General features: G+C 40.4%; 1 protein-coding gene and 2 long non-coding RNA genes across 3 annotated transcripts; 2 read left to right on the top strand and 1 right to left on the bottom strand.

Moving 5' to 3' along the window:
* The first annotated feature begins 6,341 nt into the window (after positions 1-6,341).
* LOC136252713 (piggyBac transposable element-derived protein 4-like) lies at positions 6,342-8,668 on the top strand. Its single transcript, XM_066045282.1, has 4 exons — positions 6,342-6,664; positions 6,828-6,962; positions 7,015-7,077; positions 7,124-8,668. The coding sequence occupies exons 1-4, from the start codon at positions 6,488-6,490 to the stop codon at positions 8,666-8,668; spliced, it is 1,920 nt and encodes a 639-aa protein (XP_065901354.1). The 5' UTR covers positions 6,342-6,487.
* Positions 8,669-8,916: 248 nt separating this feature from the next.
* LOC136254571 (uncharacterized) lies at positions 8,917-9,828 on the bottom strand. The gene is made up of 2 exons (XR_010700557.1): positions 9,696-9,828; positions 8,917-9,644 (listed from the first exon to the last, which is right to left on the bottom strand). It is a non-coding gene; the product is annotated as an uncharacterized lncRNA (long non-coding RNA).
* Positions 9,829-15,677: 5,849 nt separating this feature from the next.
* LOC136254589 (uncharacterized) lies at positions 15,678-16,784 on the top strand. Its single transcript, XR_010700563.1, has 4 exons — positions 15,678-15,872; positions 15,917-16,303; positions 16,562-16,626; positions 16,687-16,784. It is a non-coding gene; the product is annotated as an uncharacterized lncRNA (long non-coding RNA).
* The last annotated feature ends 2,805 nt before the right edge of the window (positions 16,785-19,589 follow it).

Here is a 19,589-nt window from a genome sequence, read left to right as displayed (position 1 = left end):
AGTCGAACTCTCTGCAGGGTGACTTGTTTCTACCTGATTTCTCTACAGGGTGACTTGAAATGTAGTTGAACTCTCGACTTGTTTCTAACTGATCTTTCTAAAAGATGACTTGTTTCTAGCTGATCTCTCTACAGAGTGACTTGTTTCTAACTGAATAGGTTACTTGAAATGTGGTTTAACACTTTGTACATCTACATTTAAGTCATGCTGTGTCATTCTGCAAAGTGTTAAACCACATTTCAAGTAACCTATTCAGTTAGAAACAAGTCACTCTGTAGAGAGATCAGCTAGAAACAAGTCATCTTTTAGAAAGATCAGTTAGAAACAAGTCGAGAGTTCAACTACATTTCAAGTCACCCTGTAGAGAAATCAGCTAGAAACAAGTCACCCTGCAGGAATAATCACGCATGAGCTGTAGTCAACACGAGGGACACGCCAAAGGTCACTAGACAGCACTCAAGTCTTAAGATTCCAAGGAAAATCGCCAAGACGTCTACTACACACGGAAAAGTTACACGCCAGAAACCCCCAAATCAAGATAAGGGCGACGGAGCACCCCCCCGCGGATTACATCAGACTCGACAACAGAATCGTTCCATTAGCCGAAAGAGGACAAGAGAAGCGGATGAACCTACCAGTAAACGACCAAGGAAGAACCCCAAGGAAACAACTAACGGTCATGTTACAACTAGAACTAGAGCTAACGCTCAGAACACACGGCAGCAACCTGACAACGATCGCTCCGAACAGCAACAAACGCCCCGTGCCGCTCCTGCTAAGCAACGCCAGCCATCACGAAGTTTAACTGAAGCGGACATCCCATGGATAGTGGACGCCTTTATTGAAGCTCAGGACAAACGCCGTCATCGACGTCAGATCCAGGACGCGGACGAGGAAGTGTACTCTGAAGACGAAGATTCTAGTGTCTCTTGGGAGGATCCTTCAGCCGATGAGGAATTCTTAGTAAGGACGTTGTACTTAACACGCAATATGTGACCGGATTTGCGAAAAGGTACCTTTTCCACACATTTGACATACCAGCAAACAAAATGATGTAACACTTGACCCCTTATACTTATTAACTTGCTCTTAGTATCAAAATGTAGACAGATACTGTAGCTACATTCATTGAAATTTTCAAGCAATTATATGCCATGATAAAAAAGTTATGAAGCTTTAAAGTTCAAGAAATGGGTCAAATTTTGTGTGTGAAAAAGGTACCTTTTTGCAAATCTGGTCACATATGTGTTAGTCACTCAGCTAGATATTTGTAGAATATTCATAAGCATTTGTGCATGTTACGTTTATGCATATCTTTATATGAGTAAGCTTGCCTGTTGTTGGTTCCCCCACCCCTCCACCAGCCTGCCAATGCAGTGCCACTTATGTTCACGACTCACATTCCTGTACTTTCCCAAGATCACCCCCTGTCTCACGGCCCCTGCCAGTGCAGGGCCCGACACACATTCCCATACTTCCCCTGGAATCCCCCCCCCCCCCCACTAATTAAGCACAGTAGTGTGCTGATTTCACATATACATATTATATGGTAGCGCAAATCAAAAATGGACTTGTCTTCCATCATCTTTCATCATTCATTGCAGCGGCAGAGAGTGATGAGGACCTCACGGAGCAACTGGGCCATGTTGGGACTATGTCAAGCAAACACTACAAGAGGATAGATGCTTCATCTTATGTCAACATCGGGGCCAGCCGCCCACCAGTCCTTCTATGGTTAGCCAAAAGGATTGAGTCAGGGGCATTCATAGAAATGGCAGACCTTCTACCAGAATGTTTAGGCGAAAAACAAAAAGATGCCCACAGGACCAAGCGCCAGAAACGGTCACTTACTATCCTGGAATGGCTTCAGTGTTTCTCTACATATGTATCGGTAGTGGCAAGGAAGCACCCCGAGCGTATCGCAGACCTCATGGGCTACCAGTCGTTAATCATAGAGGCATCTATGGAATACAAGGGTGACTGTTGGGCTGGATATGACCAAAGATTTCGTCAGCAGGCCGCATCACGCCCCGACATTACCTGGTCTACTAATGATTCAACCCTGTGGTCGTTGGCCTTCACAGGTCGTGCAAAAGTCTCCAGGTGCAGCTACTGCTTCAGCCTTTCCCACCGTTCCGCCGATTGTGAGCTTAGCCCTGATCAACCACGCACCTCCAGCCAAACAACTCGTAAGATCTGTTTTCACTAGAATGAATCAACTTGTACCTTTCCCAACTGTAAATACGACCACATGTGCTACATATGTGCTCAAGACCCAGGAAACATTAGCGTAGCCCACAAAGCCATCAACTGTCCTCAGTGGGCTACTCTACCTCGCAGACCAATACAGCCACTTTTTCCAGGAAATAGTGGTCCAAGACCCTCCTCCTCGCGTAATTAACTAAACAAACAAAACTGCTTAGCTCAGGAAACAACCTCTCCTTTTTTTTTGTTATACATTTAACAATGTGTCATTGATCATAGAACATGTTTGCAATCAATTAGATTATGTATTTGTTGTTTTCCTTTATACATTGATGCTATTACTGTATCATATAGATACCATATTTTACAATTCAGCTTTATATAATTATATAATTCTCCTTTAACAGACCCGCAATCATATGAAGATTGGCTCCCACTGTGGAAGAAACACATTGTTCATATCCCGAATCACACTATTAGGGACCCGCCGATTATGCTGGCATAATTATGAGCATAATAGGTGCCTGAAAGCATTGAGCATAATGCTAGCATAATAGGTAGAATATTTGTGTAATAGTATGAATTCTTGCTTATCAAAATAGCTATCACAAAAAGATCGATATACTCTAATAGAACAGTCAGTTTAGTTTGTAGTGTACTATGTATATGTATGTTTGTTTTTTTGTAGGCGGACACCTTGTACAGGCTTTGCCTTTTGTGTATGCCTTCCTTTTTGGTAAATTGATAATAATAATAATAGTAACTCTAATAGAACAATCATATAACTGACTGTTCTATTAGAGTATATCGATCTTTTCTGTGATATGCATCTTGACAAGTAAGTTTGTGCTTCAGCCACTTATTATTTATCCATAAATTGGAAATTATTACTAGAGCATGGGAACTGAAGCATAAATAATTGGGCATAATTTGAGCATAATGGGTAAGTATTGAGCATATATTTAAGCGTAATAGGTAAATTTTTGAGCAGTGCAGCATAGCATAATAGGTAAAATTATGAGCATAATCGGCGGGTCCCTACACACTATCCTTCCCCCCTCTGCCCAGCACATTACCACGCCACTCCAAGCACAGAACTGGCATCATTTCCTGAAGACATATCCAAATCAAGAACTTGTCCAGTACTCCATCACTGGGTTGACTAACGGCTTCAAAATAGGTCTTACTACCATTGTACATCTGCGTTCAGCTAAAAGAAACATGTCCTCAGCCTTTGCATGACCATTAGTAGTCGATGAATATCTTCAAGTGAAACTAGAGCATAGCAGAATAGCTGGACCATTTCCACCATCCCAATGCCAGGGAGTTCATATCAGCCGGTTTGGAGTGATTCCAAAAGGCCATCAGCCAAACAAATGGCGCCTAATTGTAGATCTTTCACATCCATCTAGCTGCAGTGTCAATGATTCCATTCCAAAATCCCTTTGCAGTCTCAAATACATCACAAAAGATGATGCAATTCACAGGATTCTGAAGTATGGGCCTAATACCCTCTTGTCTAAGGTGGATATCAAAAGTGCCTTTAGACTCATTCCAGTTCACCCAGCTGATAGGCACCTGCTGGGAATACTGTGGCGTAAGCAAGTGTATTTAGATAAATGCTTACCATTTGGCTTACGTTCCGCTCCTAAGTTATTTAACATTTTAGCAGACTTAGTCTCCTGGATCACCGGTCAACATGGAGTTTCTTGCATGCTACACTACCTTGATGATTTCCTTCTGATGGGCCCCACCACACTCATCTGACTGCCAGCAGGACCTCGACACCTTCATCCAGTTGTGTTCTTATCTTGGGATCCCTCTAGCATCAGAGAAAATCGAGGGTCCTACAACTTCACTTTCCTTTCTGGGAATCACCATCGACACATCCCGAATGGAAATGAGACTTCCTAAGGATAAATTAGCCAGAATACAAGAAATGCTCTCGCAGTGGCTTGGCAAAAAAAGGCTACTAAGCGAAAGATCCTTTCTCTACTCGGCCACCTTCAGCATGCCTCAAAAGTGTTGAGGTGTGGCCGTAACTTTACAGCCAGAATGTATGCAACTGCAGCGAAACTCAAGAAACTACATTTTTATACTCGGCTGAACAGACAGTTTCGATCTGACTTAGCCTGGTGGTACACATTTGTACGCCACTGGAATGGCTTAAGTATCCTACGCGATCCTACCATGGTGCCTAGCACCCCAATTGCCATCCAGACCGATGCTACAGGATCATGGGGTTGTGGTGCAGTTTATAATCACCGTTGGCTTCAACTAAGGTGGTCAGATGAATGGATGCACCAAGATATCATGGCAAAGGAGCTTGTTCCTGTTGTTATAATGGTAGCTGTGTGGGGTCCATTATTAGCCAAACAAAGTATCTTACTACAGTGTGACAATCTCAGCCTGGTGACCTCCATTAACAAAGGCACAGCCAAGCAAACACTTGTAATGCACCCTCTTCGCAGCCTTTGGTTCTTTACAGCCCATTATGACATAGCTTTGACAGCCACACACATCCTGGGCGTCGCCAACACCGCAGCTGATCAACTTTCACGAAACCAGATGTCTCTATTTCACCTAGCAAACCCAGGAGCTGCCAGATTACCAGCACTCATCCCAGCATCATTACACAAAATTCTTTCCCCGTCTGGACCAGATTGGACTTCATCACGATTCAGAAAACTCTTCAGAAACACTTTGTTGCAAGTAGTTTAACCCAGCTTTTATTTGGTTACCATGTATTGAAATTTCGCACTAACTGTACTTATTGAAATATGTGATAAATAATGCGAGCGCTTTCATGCCTCACATCATAATGACGTACATTCATTCAACACCTCTTTGTCCACAAAACATATGCATACGTACGTAGGCGTAGATCTACACCTCATGTGACCCCCTTGCCTTCTCATATTATAGGTGTCACAACGCCAGAGCTGTATACAGCGATGAGAAAGTACTACTCCCAAGGTACGGCCCCAACTACCCGAAGATCCTACAAGGCAGGTACCAGACAGTACATGAGATTCTGCCAGCAATCCTCCCTTCCCAGCATCCCTACATCAGAAAAGACACTGCTGCTGTTTGCTACCCACCTAGCTACACGTGGTTTAACTTATGCCACAATCAAAGTGTACTTGGCAGCAGTCCGGCATTCACATGTTACAGTGGGATACCACGACGACTTCGATTCTCACTTCACTCCTAGAGTTCAGCAACTCTTAAGAGGCATTTACAAAGAAACTTCCAAAACTAGACGGCCCAGAAAACGTCTCCCAATTACTCTCAAGATAATGCAAAAAATCAAGCACCATCTTAACAAGCAGCCTTCAACGTACCAGGACAAACTGCTATGGGCAGCCTGTTGTGTGGCCTTCTATGGCTTCCCCCGCGTAAGCGAGTTCACTGTTCCATCCCAACACAGCTATGATAAAGCCTATTATCTCTCTCTTGCCGACCTGACATTAAACAGCCGATGCTTGCCAACAGTAGTACAGCTACACATCAAACAATCCAAAACTGATCCCTTCAGGGAAGGAGCATTCATTTTTCTCTCCAAAAGCAACAGAGGCACATGCCCAGTTCGTGCCATTGTGGACTACCTCATTGTACGAGGAAAACGGGAAGGACCACTGTTTGTTTGGCCAGATGGTACCATGCTCACTAGAAATCTCTTCGCATCAGCACTGGCAAGAATTCTGCGCAACCTGAATTTGACCCCTCAACTGTATAATACACATAGCTTTCGCATCGGCGCAGCTACTTCAGCCAATCAAGCCGGGTTAACCCCCCTCCAGATCAAGGCCTTGGGTAGATGGAGGAGTGATGCCTACCAAAGATATATCAGGATAACCCCTAATGGATTTGCTACCATGTCCAAGCAACTTAACTCACATGACAGCTAAAGCACATTTGTTTATGCAACTGTATGCTAACACAAATACATATACTTGTATGCTCCCCATTTTATAATTCCTTACCACTCATCTTCTGCTTGGGTGAAAAGACAGCCCAAGCTGCCTTTCTGTGGCCTACTCACCCAAGCTATTTAGTGGTCATTTGGGGTGCTCAGGTTAACCCTTTGTTATCCCAATTAAATACGCAATGCGTAAAACCGCTGTTACTTAAAAGCAATTTTAGTGGCGCAAATATACATGCGCGTTTAAAGAGGCATAACGTCTGCGGAGAATATCCGATTGATGAACTGTTACTGCCCAGCTGCTCGCCATGGTTTCACGATTCTAATCGTCTTTAAAGCGTGAAAACTGGATGAAGTATGGCGAAGTTACGAGCGAAAGAAGTCGCTGCTATGCTGGACGACGATAGTGACTGGAATGATTCGGATGAAGAAGCCGAACGAGATGAAAAGCGTGAGGCTAGTGACGATTACGACGGTGGTGAAGAAGAACACGAAGGCCTAGAAGGTTTTCTAGACTATATTGAGGAGTATCAGGTATTCTTTCGCCTTTGTGCTTATAAACAACGATTTCTTTTTGTTCTTTTTTTATAATTCAAAATGCAAATGCTATTTACCCATAACAATGGTTGTATTAGTTTCTTCTAAGGTTATTTGTACTTCTTTGGCAAGGGAATATTTATATGGCAGCTATTTTTAGTACTGGTTAGGTCTCCAAGACTGGGAACTTCCATCATCGGATGATGACGACAACAACATTGGACAGATTCCACCACCCAAAGGTAGCCTCACTGAAGTGGATGATCAGGAGACTGTGGAAGCTACTGATGATGATGTATGTCACACTTTCTTCCATTGTCAGCTATTCACTGTAATTGTATTTATAGGTCCAAGAAGAACGCTCGACTGGAAGTGGTCAAGTGTTGGAGAGTGGTACTGGGAGAATACTGGTATGTCACTGAACAGTTTGTCTTGTTGATAATGTATTCCTTTTAGGCTGAAGAAGATGTTTCTGCACTGACCGAAAGTACTGGAGGGAATGAGATTGCAGGCGTGAGTGGAGGGGGCAGTAGCAACAGCAGTTCTAGTGAAAGTGGCTCCCTAGGAATCTCTATTAACATTTCTAATTTAAGCAGAGTACCAAATAGGTTAGGTGTTTCTATTGATTTGTCAAATTTAACTTGTCCCATTCCTCCACCTTCTACTACAACTGCTAGTGCCTCTATTCCTCTCAGGGGGGGTCCATTTGTTGAGCCTGTGGGTCCTACAACACCCCTGCCACCAACAGCTAAAGCAATGGATTTTTTTGGGCAGAGTTTTGATGACGATCTTTTTAGGCACATTGTAGATGAAACCAACTTGTATGCCTCTCAAAAGGGTTCTAAATGGAGGTGGCCTCTAACTGTAAATGAACTAAAGGCCTTCTTAGGGGTATGGATCGTGATGGGAATAGTTAGGCTACCCCGGGTTCGTGATTATTGGTCCCAAGAACGTATTTATGGGGAACATTTAGTGATTACTGATGCCTTTGCTAGAGATCGTTTTTTTGAGATCTTGTGGAATTTGCATTTCAATGACAATACCAAGGCTTTTCCACAGGGACATGATAATTATAATAAGCTGCACAAAATTAGTCCCATTGCTGATCACCTCTCACGCAAGTTTTTAGCCCTTTACAATCCACACAGGGAGAACTCCATAGATGAAGCCATGATCGTTTATAAAGGTCAGTCATCCCTGAAGCAATTCATGCCCAAAAAGCCAATCAAGCGAGGTTTTAAAGTGTGGTGTAGGTGTGATAGCAAAAATGGGTATACATGTAGCTTCCAAGTATATACGGGAAAGGTAGGCCAGACCACGGAAAAGAATTTGGGGGCAAGGGTAGTTAAAGATTTGTCCGAACCATTAAGGGGTAAAAACTATCATCTCTACTTTGACAATTTCTTTTCCAGTCCCACACTTTTGGCTGAGCTATTGGATTTCAAAATCTATTGCATCGGGACTGTGGTGTCAAATAGGAAACATTTTCCGAAATATAGTAAGGCCCGGGTCAAGGCATTGGAAAGGGGAGAGCACATCACCTCACAAGTCATAGACAATAAAGTCCACTGTTTTGTTTGGAGGGATAGGAAACCTGTATGTTTTAATGACACCATTTGTGATCACACAGACATTACTTCTGTGTCTCGGAAACTAGCTGATGGCAGCCGAGCTGACTTCAGCTGTCCACGGTCAGTTAATCTCTACAACCAGAACATGGGAGGGGTAGACTTGGCTGATCATTTGCGTAGGTCATACACATGTTCTCGTAGATCAAAATCTAGGTGGTACATGCGAATGTTCTGGTTTTTTTTTGATTTGTTAATTGTAAATTCCTACATTCTTGAGTCTGTCAGCCCACACCATTGCCCAGGAATAGCTAGGACTGGGCGACAGAAGAAGCAGTATAGGTCCCACTTAGAATTTAGGAAAAGTTTGGCTTTAGAGCTTATAGGGAATTTCAGCTCAAGGGGAAAGAAGGGAAGTACCTGCTGTGTTTGATCGACAGCATTATCCTATAGAGTTTCCGAGCGAGGGGCAGTGTGTTGTGTATAAATATCGGGTCCCAGGTCGTAAGAGAACTAAGTTTGGCTGTGGTTTGTGTGGCGACAAACGGATGTGCCCTATTACCTGTTTTGAGATCCACCATACCCACTAACTAATCCATATTGTTTATTTGCATAATTTGAGTCTTTCAGGTAGCTACTGTATGAAGTGAAGAGAAAACATTTTTATTGTATGTACGCATGTTGTTTTTTTATTGCACGAGTGTGTGTGTGTGTGTGGATAACAGAAACAGAGCTCCAAGAGCAAAGGGTTTTTTCCTCTTTGTACAGAGGTTTTCCCCTGGAGATGGAGGGGCACCATCTCCTAAATCTAGGCTAAACATTTTCTCTCTGTCTGCCCCAGGTCTGGTTTTAGTATTATTATTATTATGCACGCATATTGAAATTCAACTGCATTTTTTTTTAAATTATTACTTGATCAAATGAATTTTGCTGAGTCTGTAAACGTCACGATGCATCTGTCTAGTAATTTGAAGTGTTACTTCCGAATATGGTACTGGTGGCTTCATTGAAGGTGGATTTATGGCCGCCACGACTGAACAAGGCACGCATCTTCTAACAAAGACAGCGATAGTGTTACAATACCCCTTGCACTATCATTTCATATTCTGGAGCAGCTATCGGAGACTGTTCATGCTGATTTTCAGCCACGGAAGAGTTGTACTTCGAAAGTAAGATGGCTGAAATCACGCCATTATACAGATTTGTCTTTTTTTAATTTTATGTAAGCTTGTAAACAAATGTGATAGCATTTTTGTAGAAATCATAATTTGATCAAACGATTTTTTATGTGTCTGTAAACGTCATTGTACGTCATTGTATCATTCCAGAGTAGTTCTTCCAAATTTGGCAGTGCTGACTGTTTCCATGATGAAGTTGTGGCAATCGCGAACAAAAGATGCACGCGTATTCTAAAAAAAAATAGCGATGATGTTACAATTATTATTTAAACAACACCTCACCTTGTAGAGCAGTTAATGGACAGTATTCAGGCCACTTTTCAGTCACGGAGGATCCTTAGTTAAAGAGTTACAGTGGTGAGTTCACGCCTGTGTAATATACAAAATTTCGGTAAAAATAATTCAGGTAACGGGGTATGCGTACCACTTTAATGGCTTTTAGGTAACAAAGGGTTAACCAATGGACGTCATAAGTAACCTAACACCTAATCGCCAGGCTCAGAACTAGTATCAAGGCTTACCAACTCCCCCGGCAGGCAAAACTCCGGCACATCTACCAAACCCACCACAATCATCGATAGTGGTGTCGTGCCCAGTGAAGTTGAAGCAGCGCACAAGAAGATAAGGTAAGTAGGTGTAATGCTTGTGCACTACATTAAATAAGAGTTTAAATCTGTTGATTTAAACCTAGTTAATGGAGCATGCACATGAGCACTTGTAGAGTTAGTGGGCTCTTATTGGAATAATCACGCATGCGCTGTAGTCAACATGAGGGACACTCCAAAGGTCACTAGACAGCACTCAAGTCTTCCCACCCCTCCCCCTACCCATTTGTGTGTATAGTGCATGTACATTAGTATACTAATCACTTGTTAAACATAGCCTACACAATCATGGTAATCATTCCAATAAGTCCGTGGCCTCTATTTTTGATGTGTATCTACATATTACATGATAATTTGGTTGCCTTTGGTCCTGGTGTTCTTTTGTCTCCATTTTTCCTTTGTCACAGGATATTGCTGGTACCACAGAGGAGGTCAGATGTCGTACTGGTATTAGCCAGTGGTTGAAGGTTGGGTGTTGCCTCACAGTCACAATATCACCTTGCGTTCCAGAGCTGCCTCTGGACAAGGTTGACAGATGTGTGTGTATGATTGTGTCTCTGATTCTCCACAACTTCTCATGCCGAGTTACCTCAAAGCAAGGCCAAACACATCAGTTGGGACAAGCAGCATATTATTAAATGTCTTCATTGCCTTGCGTTCCAGAGCGGCCTCTGGACAAGGCGAACCTCACGTAGCTACATACGTGAGCAAATTCTCCATCCCAATTAGATTGGGATGTGACAGTGCTGGAGTTTATGTTTATGCCTGCCTTTCCCCCATTAAGCCATACCTATAAATAATGTTATAATGCAAAAGATAGGTGGCCTACTCACCCAAGCTATTTAGTGGTCATTTGGGGTGCTCAGGTTAACCAATGGACGTCATAAGTAACCTAACACCTAATTGCCAGGCTCAGAACTAGTATCAAGGTTTACCAACTCCCCCGGCAGGCAAAACTCCGGCACATCTACCAAACCCACCACAATCATCGATAGTGGTGTCGTGCCCAGTGAAGTTGAAGCAGCACACAAGAAGATAAGGTAAGTAGGTGTGATGCTTGTGCAATACATTAAATGTGACCGGATTTGCAAAAAGGTACCTTTTTCACACACAAAATTTGACCCATTTTTTGAACTTTAAAGCTTCATAACGTTTTGATCATGGTATATAATTGCTTGAAATTTTCAATGAATGTAGCTACAGTATCTGGCTACATTATGATACTAAGAGCAAGTTAAACAGTATAAGGAGTCAACTGTTACATCATTTTGTTTCCTGGTATGTCAAATGTGTGGAAAAGGTACCTTTTCGCAAATCCGGTCACAAATGTAGATGTACAATACATTATTTCTATTGGATCATACCTGTACTGTCAACACTGAAATTTTGGCTGCATTAGAAGTGTTTAAAACAGGTTATTTTACCACATTTTGAAAGATTTTCTGATTACACCTGTAAATTTGAGATACATTCATGCTATTTAAGCAAACACAAAGATGTTGGTGCACTTGTATGGCTTCCTTGGCAGCTAGAAATGGGATTATAACCTAGTTTAAAAGTTTCAAAACATGCCATAATGCAATGATTTCGATGTGGTATCGTATCTCAAACGATTTAGTATACCTTACTCAACTTCCACAGAAAATTTGGTGCTTTTATCATAAAGTGAACAATTTCATCAAAATTTGTTGTTTAGCCACTCTACTATTATGAAAACACCTTACAATGGCTAAAAGAACATTTTTACTGGCCTGGTCACTATTCTGGTGTGAACACCTGCTCCTCGACAACAAGCCCCCATGGGCACAATTGCTGCAAATTACCCTATGCTTGGACCACTACCTGAGAGTGACACTGGAAACTTAGTGGTAGCAAATTATTTTACCAGATATACGTATGGGAGCGTTTCCTCTTCCAAATCAAGAAGCTTCTCAGTAGCCAGTAAGTTAGTTGATGAAATATTCTTAAGTTGTTCAGTTCCTGAACAATTTCATTTTTACCAGGGCAGGAAATTTGAAAGTCAGTTGACCACAGAAGTGTGTAAGTTATTGAATATTAATAAACTTGAACCACCCCTTACCATCCCCAATGTGATAGCCTAGGTGAAAGATTCAACAGAATCTTGTTTAATGTGTTAGCCATGTGTGCTAAGGGCCATCCGGGAACATTATATCTGTAAAGTCTGTATGGCCTACAACAGTCATCTACTGGTTATGCCCCTTTTATCTTATGCTTGGGGCACCATGCAAGACTACCTATTGATGTCCCATATGGCACTAGAAAAGAATCACATCCATCTCAAGGAAAATATGCCAACCATTTACAAACTAGACTGTGCAGTGTATTAAAAATAGTAAGGAGAGCATATTACTAAAACACATCAATGGCAGAAAGAAAGTTCACAACACAAAAGTACATGGTGACCATTACAAAGTGGAAGACTATGTTTGGTTACACTCACAAGCTCCAAAGGGAACATCACACAAGCTTCACCATCCTTGGACTGGGCCTTACAAGGTAATTAGAAAGTATCTGACATAATGTACCAGATACAGCACTTCTATGGCAACCAACAATGTAAGATCATACATTTCGATAAGCTGAAACCTTGCTCCAGCGAAGTAGTTTAGTCTCCACAACATTCAAGAGCATCAAGACCAATTCCAGCTGAGCAAGTATCTGACCAAAGAACACATCATGCTTCACAGAATGTCACAGGAAGTAATTTAGAGCTCTTAGATGATTATGACAGAACAGCAATTACCAACAACTTCTACTTTAGTTTCAGTGAAATTTTACCCTTCAAGAACCCATTGTCCTCTGAGTAGATTTGGTGATTATGTTAGACACTGACATAACAACATGTCTTCTTTGAAAAGGGGGTATTGTAATCTAGTGATTGTAAAATATATTTTATTTACAGTAGCTAATCTTATTTTTTAATATACATATGTATATTCATAATTATATTATACTTATGTATGTATATATTTGTTAATAGATACACAACTGTAATAGGCTTTTGTAGTAATCAACACCAATTCTTGTACATGCACACATCAGCACATATTAAAACGTATGATGTGTTTTGTGGCAGTTGCCCAGTGAAGGAATACCTGCGAAGCTTTTCGTGAACCCAGCTTACATATTATACAGTAGAATCATTTAAAAAAGGATACTTTGAAATGTAAACGTCTTGATAATTAGGACATGTCTGTGGTCCTACATTTTGGCCAAAGAAGTCAGGACACCACATTAATAAGGAAAGTATATCATGATTACAGAATAGAGGGGTTATATGGTGTGATTAAATAAATTATTATTGTTGTGCATTAAACAGTAGATACATATCCACCCCAAAAACACCTTCGCTGTAAAAAAGGTGCGCCCAAGAAACTACAAGTACCTGGAACCCAATGTAAAAAACAAAAACAAAAAACAGCTCAGCTGAAGTGAAAAGTAACTGGTAACTTAAAGAGATGATATCTGAAGCGGCCAAGAATACAACTAACTACAATTACTAAAGTTTAATCCATGCAAGAACACCTTGGCTATAAAACAGGTGTACATGAAAGTAACTGGCAGCTGAACAAGAATGAATGGTCATATACAACTAATTTAGAAATTTAACACTGAACCTTTATAATTCAGATGTGTTCTATATTCACTCTTGCTGCATCCTAAAGTAATTTCTTTTAACTCTAATTGGCTGGTAATTTGGCCGCCTTTTTTACTAGTCAGTATAACAGAGCAAAAAAAGGCGGCCAAATTACCAACCAATTAGAGTTAAAAGAAATTACTTTAGGATGCAGCAAGAGTGAATATAGAACACAGCTGAATTATAAAGGTTCAGTGTTAAATTTTTTAATTAGTTGTATATGACCATTCATTCTTGGCCACTTCAGATATCAGCCATTTCAGCTGCCAGTTAATTTCATGTACACCTGTTTTATAGCCAAGGCGTTCTTGCATGGATTAAACTTTAGTAATTGTAGTTAGTTGTATTCTTGGCCGCTTCAGATATCAGCTCTTTTAAGTTACCAGCTGTTTTTTATTTTTGTTTTTTTACATTGGGTTCCAGGTACTTTTAGTTTCTTGGGCACGCCTTTTTTACAGCGAAGGTGTTTTTGGGGTGGATATCACTCATTTTTATCAGTGATAGATTCTACAATTGGTTTAAAAGGAATTTTTTTTGGAAATGAGCAGTTGACATTAATACAGAATATTATCTTGGAGAGTCAGTAAAATCCATACATAATAATGACTGTTTCATAACACCATAAATTTGGAAGTATGAATTTACAGTGTAGTATGACTGTTCTATTAGAGTAAATCTATCTTTACTGCATGTGACGAATATATCTCATATCTGTGCATGTTAAATGCTTCAGGCACCTAATTAAACTGCAAGTGCCTAATTAGTTCACAGTTGCTACACAGCTATAAATACATTTGTAATTGTTATCATCATAATAATTTATCATGTTATAACCATTTCTTAATATTTTGGTCACAACTTCAGGATTAGAGTAGCAGAGAAAGGAATATAGGACTCAACCATCAAGAGTTGTATATGGGAGATGGAACAGTATTGCGATGGACAATGCCGGTACTAACCCCTCAAGGGTGTTGCAGTACAGTATAGATGCAAGACCAGAGCCTCGATCGTCACCTTTTGACTGTGGTCACAACTTCAAGATTGGAGCAGCAGAGAAAGGAATGGAGGACTCAATCATCAAGACTCAGGGAGATGGAATAGTATTGCCATGGACAATGCCAGCACTAACCCCTCAAGGATGCCACAGTGCAGTATTGATGCAACCACTCCAACCAGTGCATAAGACCAGAGCCTCAATCATCACCTTTTGACTAAAATTTTTATACTTGATGAAGCAATTAAAACAAAAGGTTGTAGTATTTATACTTTCCTGAGGGAGTAATGCCTCCAGAGTCCCAGACTCCCTTGCCTATTCAGCAGAATAATAGGATTGAGCCTTACTACACTTTCACCTTTATTCTTGGCCTGGATGTACATATCAGCAACATAATACAGTAGCTGACTAGCTGTAGATAATGCTAGTTAATGCCCCTAGGCAGAGCTATAGGGGTGGGAATTTTTCCCTACTATCACAGTAGTTCTTTTCGCAGTTCCTTGCCTGGCCATCATCAACTGCTGTCAAAACATTAGTCTCATCCCCCAGACCCTTCCTCAAGCATGCTTATCACACAAAAATAACTTAGTTTAGCAGTGCACAAACAATTATTAAGAGCTTATACTATATTAAAGTACACTTACTGCATTGTTGAACCATGTATACCACCAGAATCCACCGGATTGACAACAAACACGTGATATATTTTAGGGAAATCTTGTGGAAAATCCCTAATTACCTTAAGCGGACACACGTGATACATGGTTTTAAATGGATGGTGAGGCGTACTTTAATCGGTTCTACTTTAATGAGAAACTCGAGCCCCCTCGTGAGAAACTACATCGCTTGAGCAGCACTTGAAGAAGTAAGAGTCAAGAATACTGAGGTACTCTATGATATATGCTGGTCTTGAAGGCTAACAAAACGAGGAGTGAAGTTTGTGCAACGTGTCACATCACGACACACTGATTCGCCATGTTTGTGCAATAGGATTTTTGAACCTGTCCACCAGATGTTGAAAGGAAACTCCTTCCACCACATGTTGAAAGGAAATTCATTCCAACTTGTGAAGTTATTGGTGTACTCATTCAGTTTTGGGGTCCACGGGGACATAGATGATTATTTACCAGTCAGCTGTAAGTAATGTCACAACAGAAGGAAAGGAACCGTTTCCATACCCCTATGGCATACTGATTTTCCAGGTCAGTTTACTCTCAACCACAGAAATGTAGAACTTTGGTTGCAGGTGGAAAATAATCACCTTTTTACTCAGTTACAAGAGATTCACCCAGCTGGGATAAAATGTTGAAGTGAATGTCATTAGTGCCAACTTGTTCATCAGGTATTGGACAATTCCAAGTGTCCAGATTATGCAATTGTCCTCATGTTCAAGTTTATATGTTCAGGCAAGTTCCACAACATCCTATAATCTATTACTATATCAGTGTGGAATAATGCTTATATAATATTTTTCATATTCCAGGCTTTAGGTGTATTGTATTTAACACCTGCTTGTTGGTTTTTGCAGGCCATCTGGTCATCCTGGTTTATCCACTAGCAGTTGAATGTGATCGTGGTACATATGTAAGTTGAGACCATGCAGGAACAAAGATACAGGTGTCATGAATTTCAGGTTAGTTGACGTTCAGAGGAATTGTATTATTGCAATTGTTCTTTTTGTAGTTATCAATTATCAGTAACCAGGTTGTGATAGCGTACTTTTGTTTGACCAATGACTTAATGTTCTGGTTTACATGCTTACCCAACAGTTATGTTATTCACCTAACCTGCATATGGGATATATATATATTTTTAGTTCATTTTGATTATCCATCCTATTATTGGTACAGCCTGGCATATTAATTTTTTGCACATTCTCTTTTTAATTCAGTGCCTGCTGGATTGTTTCGTCAGATATTGAAACAGGTGTCTTTGGTGTTGCGACCGATGTTCCAGGTCAGTTTGCATGTGTGTTTAATTTAAGGTTGACTTCAGTGCCTGCTTATTCTTTTACAGGTCTCGGTATCGAGTGTCATGAATTTAAGGTCAGTTGACATACAGAAGAATTGTATTATTGCAATTGTTGTTTTTGTAGTTATCAATTATCACTGTATACTAGTGACATGAAGGGTGTGAATTTGCAGGTCAGTCTACTCAGATGTATCCGGCATAGTGTTGATGGGTCCAAACAAATATCCAGTGTAGACTGTAGTGGCATCAAGGGTGTTAATTTCCAGGTCAGTTTACATGTTGTGATGTTAGTGATTTTTTCCTAGTACCCAGATGTTAAGTATATTGTATTTAATTCCCACCTGTTATGTTTTTAAATTATGGTATATCAGTGTGGACAGTGCAACAGTAAGCCTTCTGTGTTGTAGTAACTATTTGTTTCATAATTATGCTGTTGTCCTGGAATGGCACAATTTTTGAGTAACCAGTGTGAAGTACAGTGGTACAAACATTGTATTATGACCAAGTTGTGATAGTGTACTTTTGTTTGACTAATGTTCTGGTTTAACATGCTTACCCACAGTTATGTTATTCATGCACTTAGCCTGGGACATAATTTTTGTTAATTTTGATTATCCATGCTATTATTAATACAGCCCAGCAAATTGTACATTCTCTTATTAATTCAGTGCCTGCTGGATTGTGTCATCAGATATTGAAACAAGTGTTTTTGGTGTTGCGACCAATGTTCCAGGTCAGTTGCATGAGTGTTTAATTTAAGGTTAACTTCAGTGTCTGCTTATTCTTTTACAGGTCTCAGTATCGTCATGCTGACATACAAGAGATCATCACTATTGTTGAACTATTTTTAGTAATGTCTTGCTGTGATGTTGATTAACGTTGTTACACATTGTTGTATGTTTACCATATGGAAAGCAATTTTCATGGCCATCATGAAATTTGAATATTGTGTGAGTTGTGTGGAACAACCCCAATTCATACACGGTCACTGGAAAACCACGAGCCACAACACCACCAACCATATTCGAGCAATCCATTACAAAATTTTGTTGCACCATTTGTGTGTGCATAATACTTAATGAAAGCCACAACACAAGCTCCATGATCCACACTACATAGAGATGGTAACCCCCTAAAGGCTTGTTACCTTCTGTATTCACCCTACCGGCCTTTGTGGCTAATTTATTAAAAATTACATGTAAATAGAGAATTGAAGAGTATGCTTAAAGCACCTTCGCTAGTGATTTTGTTCTTCACACCATAAGACATCTGGCGATTTATAAACGTTTGCATGGGGTGTGGCACTAAATGGAATTTAAAAGATTTCTGCTTAAAACGCCATCCCTAGGGAACTTACGGTTCAGCACGCTGTCACTTGTTTATCAGGCATTAGAGTTTGTGTCCACGTCGTGTCTTTAAAAGTTATTGTAGGGATTAGAGGTTTGATTGAAGAAAATACGCATATAGGCAAACCAGAATTGGATAATGTCAGTGCTAGATCGACTGTACAAACACAGCTATGTTGACTGGTATAATGTGACAGTATTTGTAACATAAGGTAGAGAAATAAAGTGAAATACGCCTATTTTTTATTTTGCGATGGCTACTTTTTTATTTTAGCGAGGTCGCAAGAAAATTACTCCTAAAGATTTTTTTATCACGTAACGCAACACAAATCTATTGAGAGATGTTGCATAATCCAGGACTAATATTGCAAAACCGGCCCTACACGTAAATAACTCACAGCAGTGGCTGCGCGTCTTTTAATTGGGCATGCGCTTTGTAGTTTCTTGGCCGTGCGACTCACTACCGTGAGTCTTGATGAATAAATTTTTATTTGTGCTTCCCACTGGTATATAAATGTGGCTAGCATGGCAACTGTACTGTGAAGCATGCTATTAAACTTTACAGAACTTAGATAGGCCTAGGGTGGGGCTGCAGTTTAGAGGATGGGAAAGTTATGCAACTTTAATTCCATTTGCTGTAATCGCTGTGATTGAGGCTACTGTGGCTGGACACTTTGCAACATACTGGTCCTGGCTTAATGCCTTACAGTAGAGCCTGTTAATATGGATGCTGGAAATGATCATCTAGATAGTGGTAATGGTCTATAAAGATCCTTTAGCATGTATAAACTGGATTGGTTTACAACTTCATAACCAGGGCACTTGGCATTGTTCCCTATAGGTGTCCATAGTATGCAGGTTTCATTGTGACCAGTGACTGGTCAGTTGAGGCCATTAAAGGATTACTTCATAACTATGCTTAATGTGATAATTGTACCTCCTGTAGTAGCCACTGACATCAGTAACTCATAGCTATTTGCTGTATTGCAACATTGTTTAAGGCATTAATCTCTAAAATGGTATCCGCATCTCACATTGTCGTCACTTAAACTAATACATGTGTAATAGTTATACCATGGAAAAATCCCAAGCAGCCATGGTATAAGTGATATATATCACTCAGGGCACACTCTCCTGATAGGTGAAAGAACCACAGAGCATTCACCCCATTTGTTTTATACACTAGGATTTGATGATTGTGGTTTCAATAGCGTGGGAAAATAGTTCTCAGTGTGTTATTCCTACATAACTATGTTTCAACACATACCAGAAAGTTTTGATTATGGGATTGGTTTTTGGGGGTGTAAAGGATCTATGTTTTTTTTAATACTACATTAAACCTTCGCTGCTGTAGCAGTAAGTAAGTTAATACATTAAGTTAAGTACTTAGGACTATAAGCTACTCACCTACTGTAGTTGTCATATTCTTCTTGTTTCATGGTCTGCTCAATGGATGACATGCCTCCCACACAGTTGGTAGAAATACACATCTACACATCGCCCAAGAGATCATTTTACAGATCATTAGTCTTAGAATATAGTGTTACTGTCAAATAATCTAAACCTAGCAACTACACCGAGCTTAACCTAATGTGTAAACTA

This window comes from Dysidea avara, chromosome 4 (genome assembly GCF_963678975.1).
Source record: "Dysidea avara chromosome 4, odDysAvar1.4, whole genome shotgun sequence".
Lineage (NCBI taxonomy): Eukaryota > Metazoa > Porifera > Demospongiae > Dictyoceratida > Dysideidae > Dysidea > Dysidea avara.
The sequence above is the reverse complement of the archived record's forward strand: the minus strand, read 5'-3'. Positions and strand labels throughout refer to the sequence as shown.

Coding starts and splice junctions, on each gene's coding strand:
- LOC136252713 (XM_066045282.1), top strand. CDS start 6,488: ATGGCGAAGTTACGAGCGAAAGAAGTCGCTGCTATGCTGGACGACGAT. Junction 6,665..6,827: donor ACTATATTGAGGAGTATCAG/GTATTCTTTCGC, acceptor AGCTATTTTTAG/TACTGGTTAGGTCTCCAAGA. Junction 7,078..7,123: donor GTGGTACTGGGAGAATACTG/GTATGTCACTGA, acceptor TATTCCTTTTAG/GCTGAAGAAGATGTTTCTGC.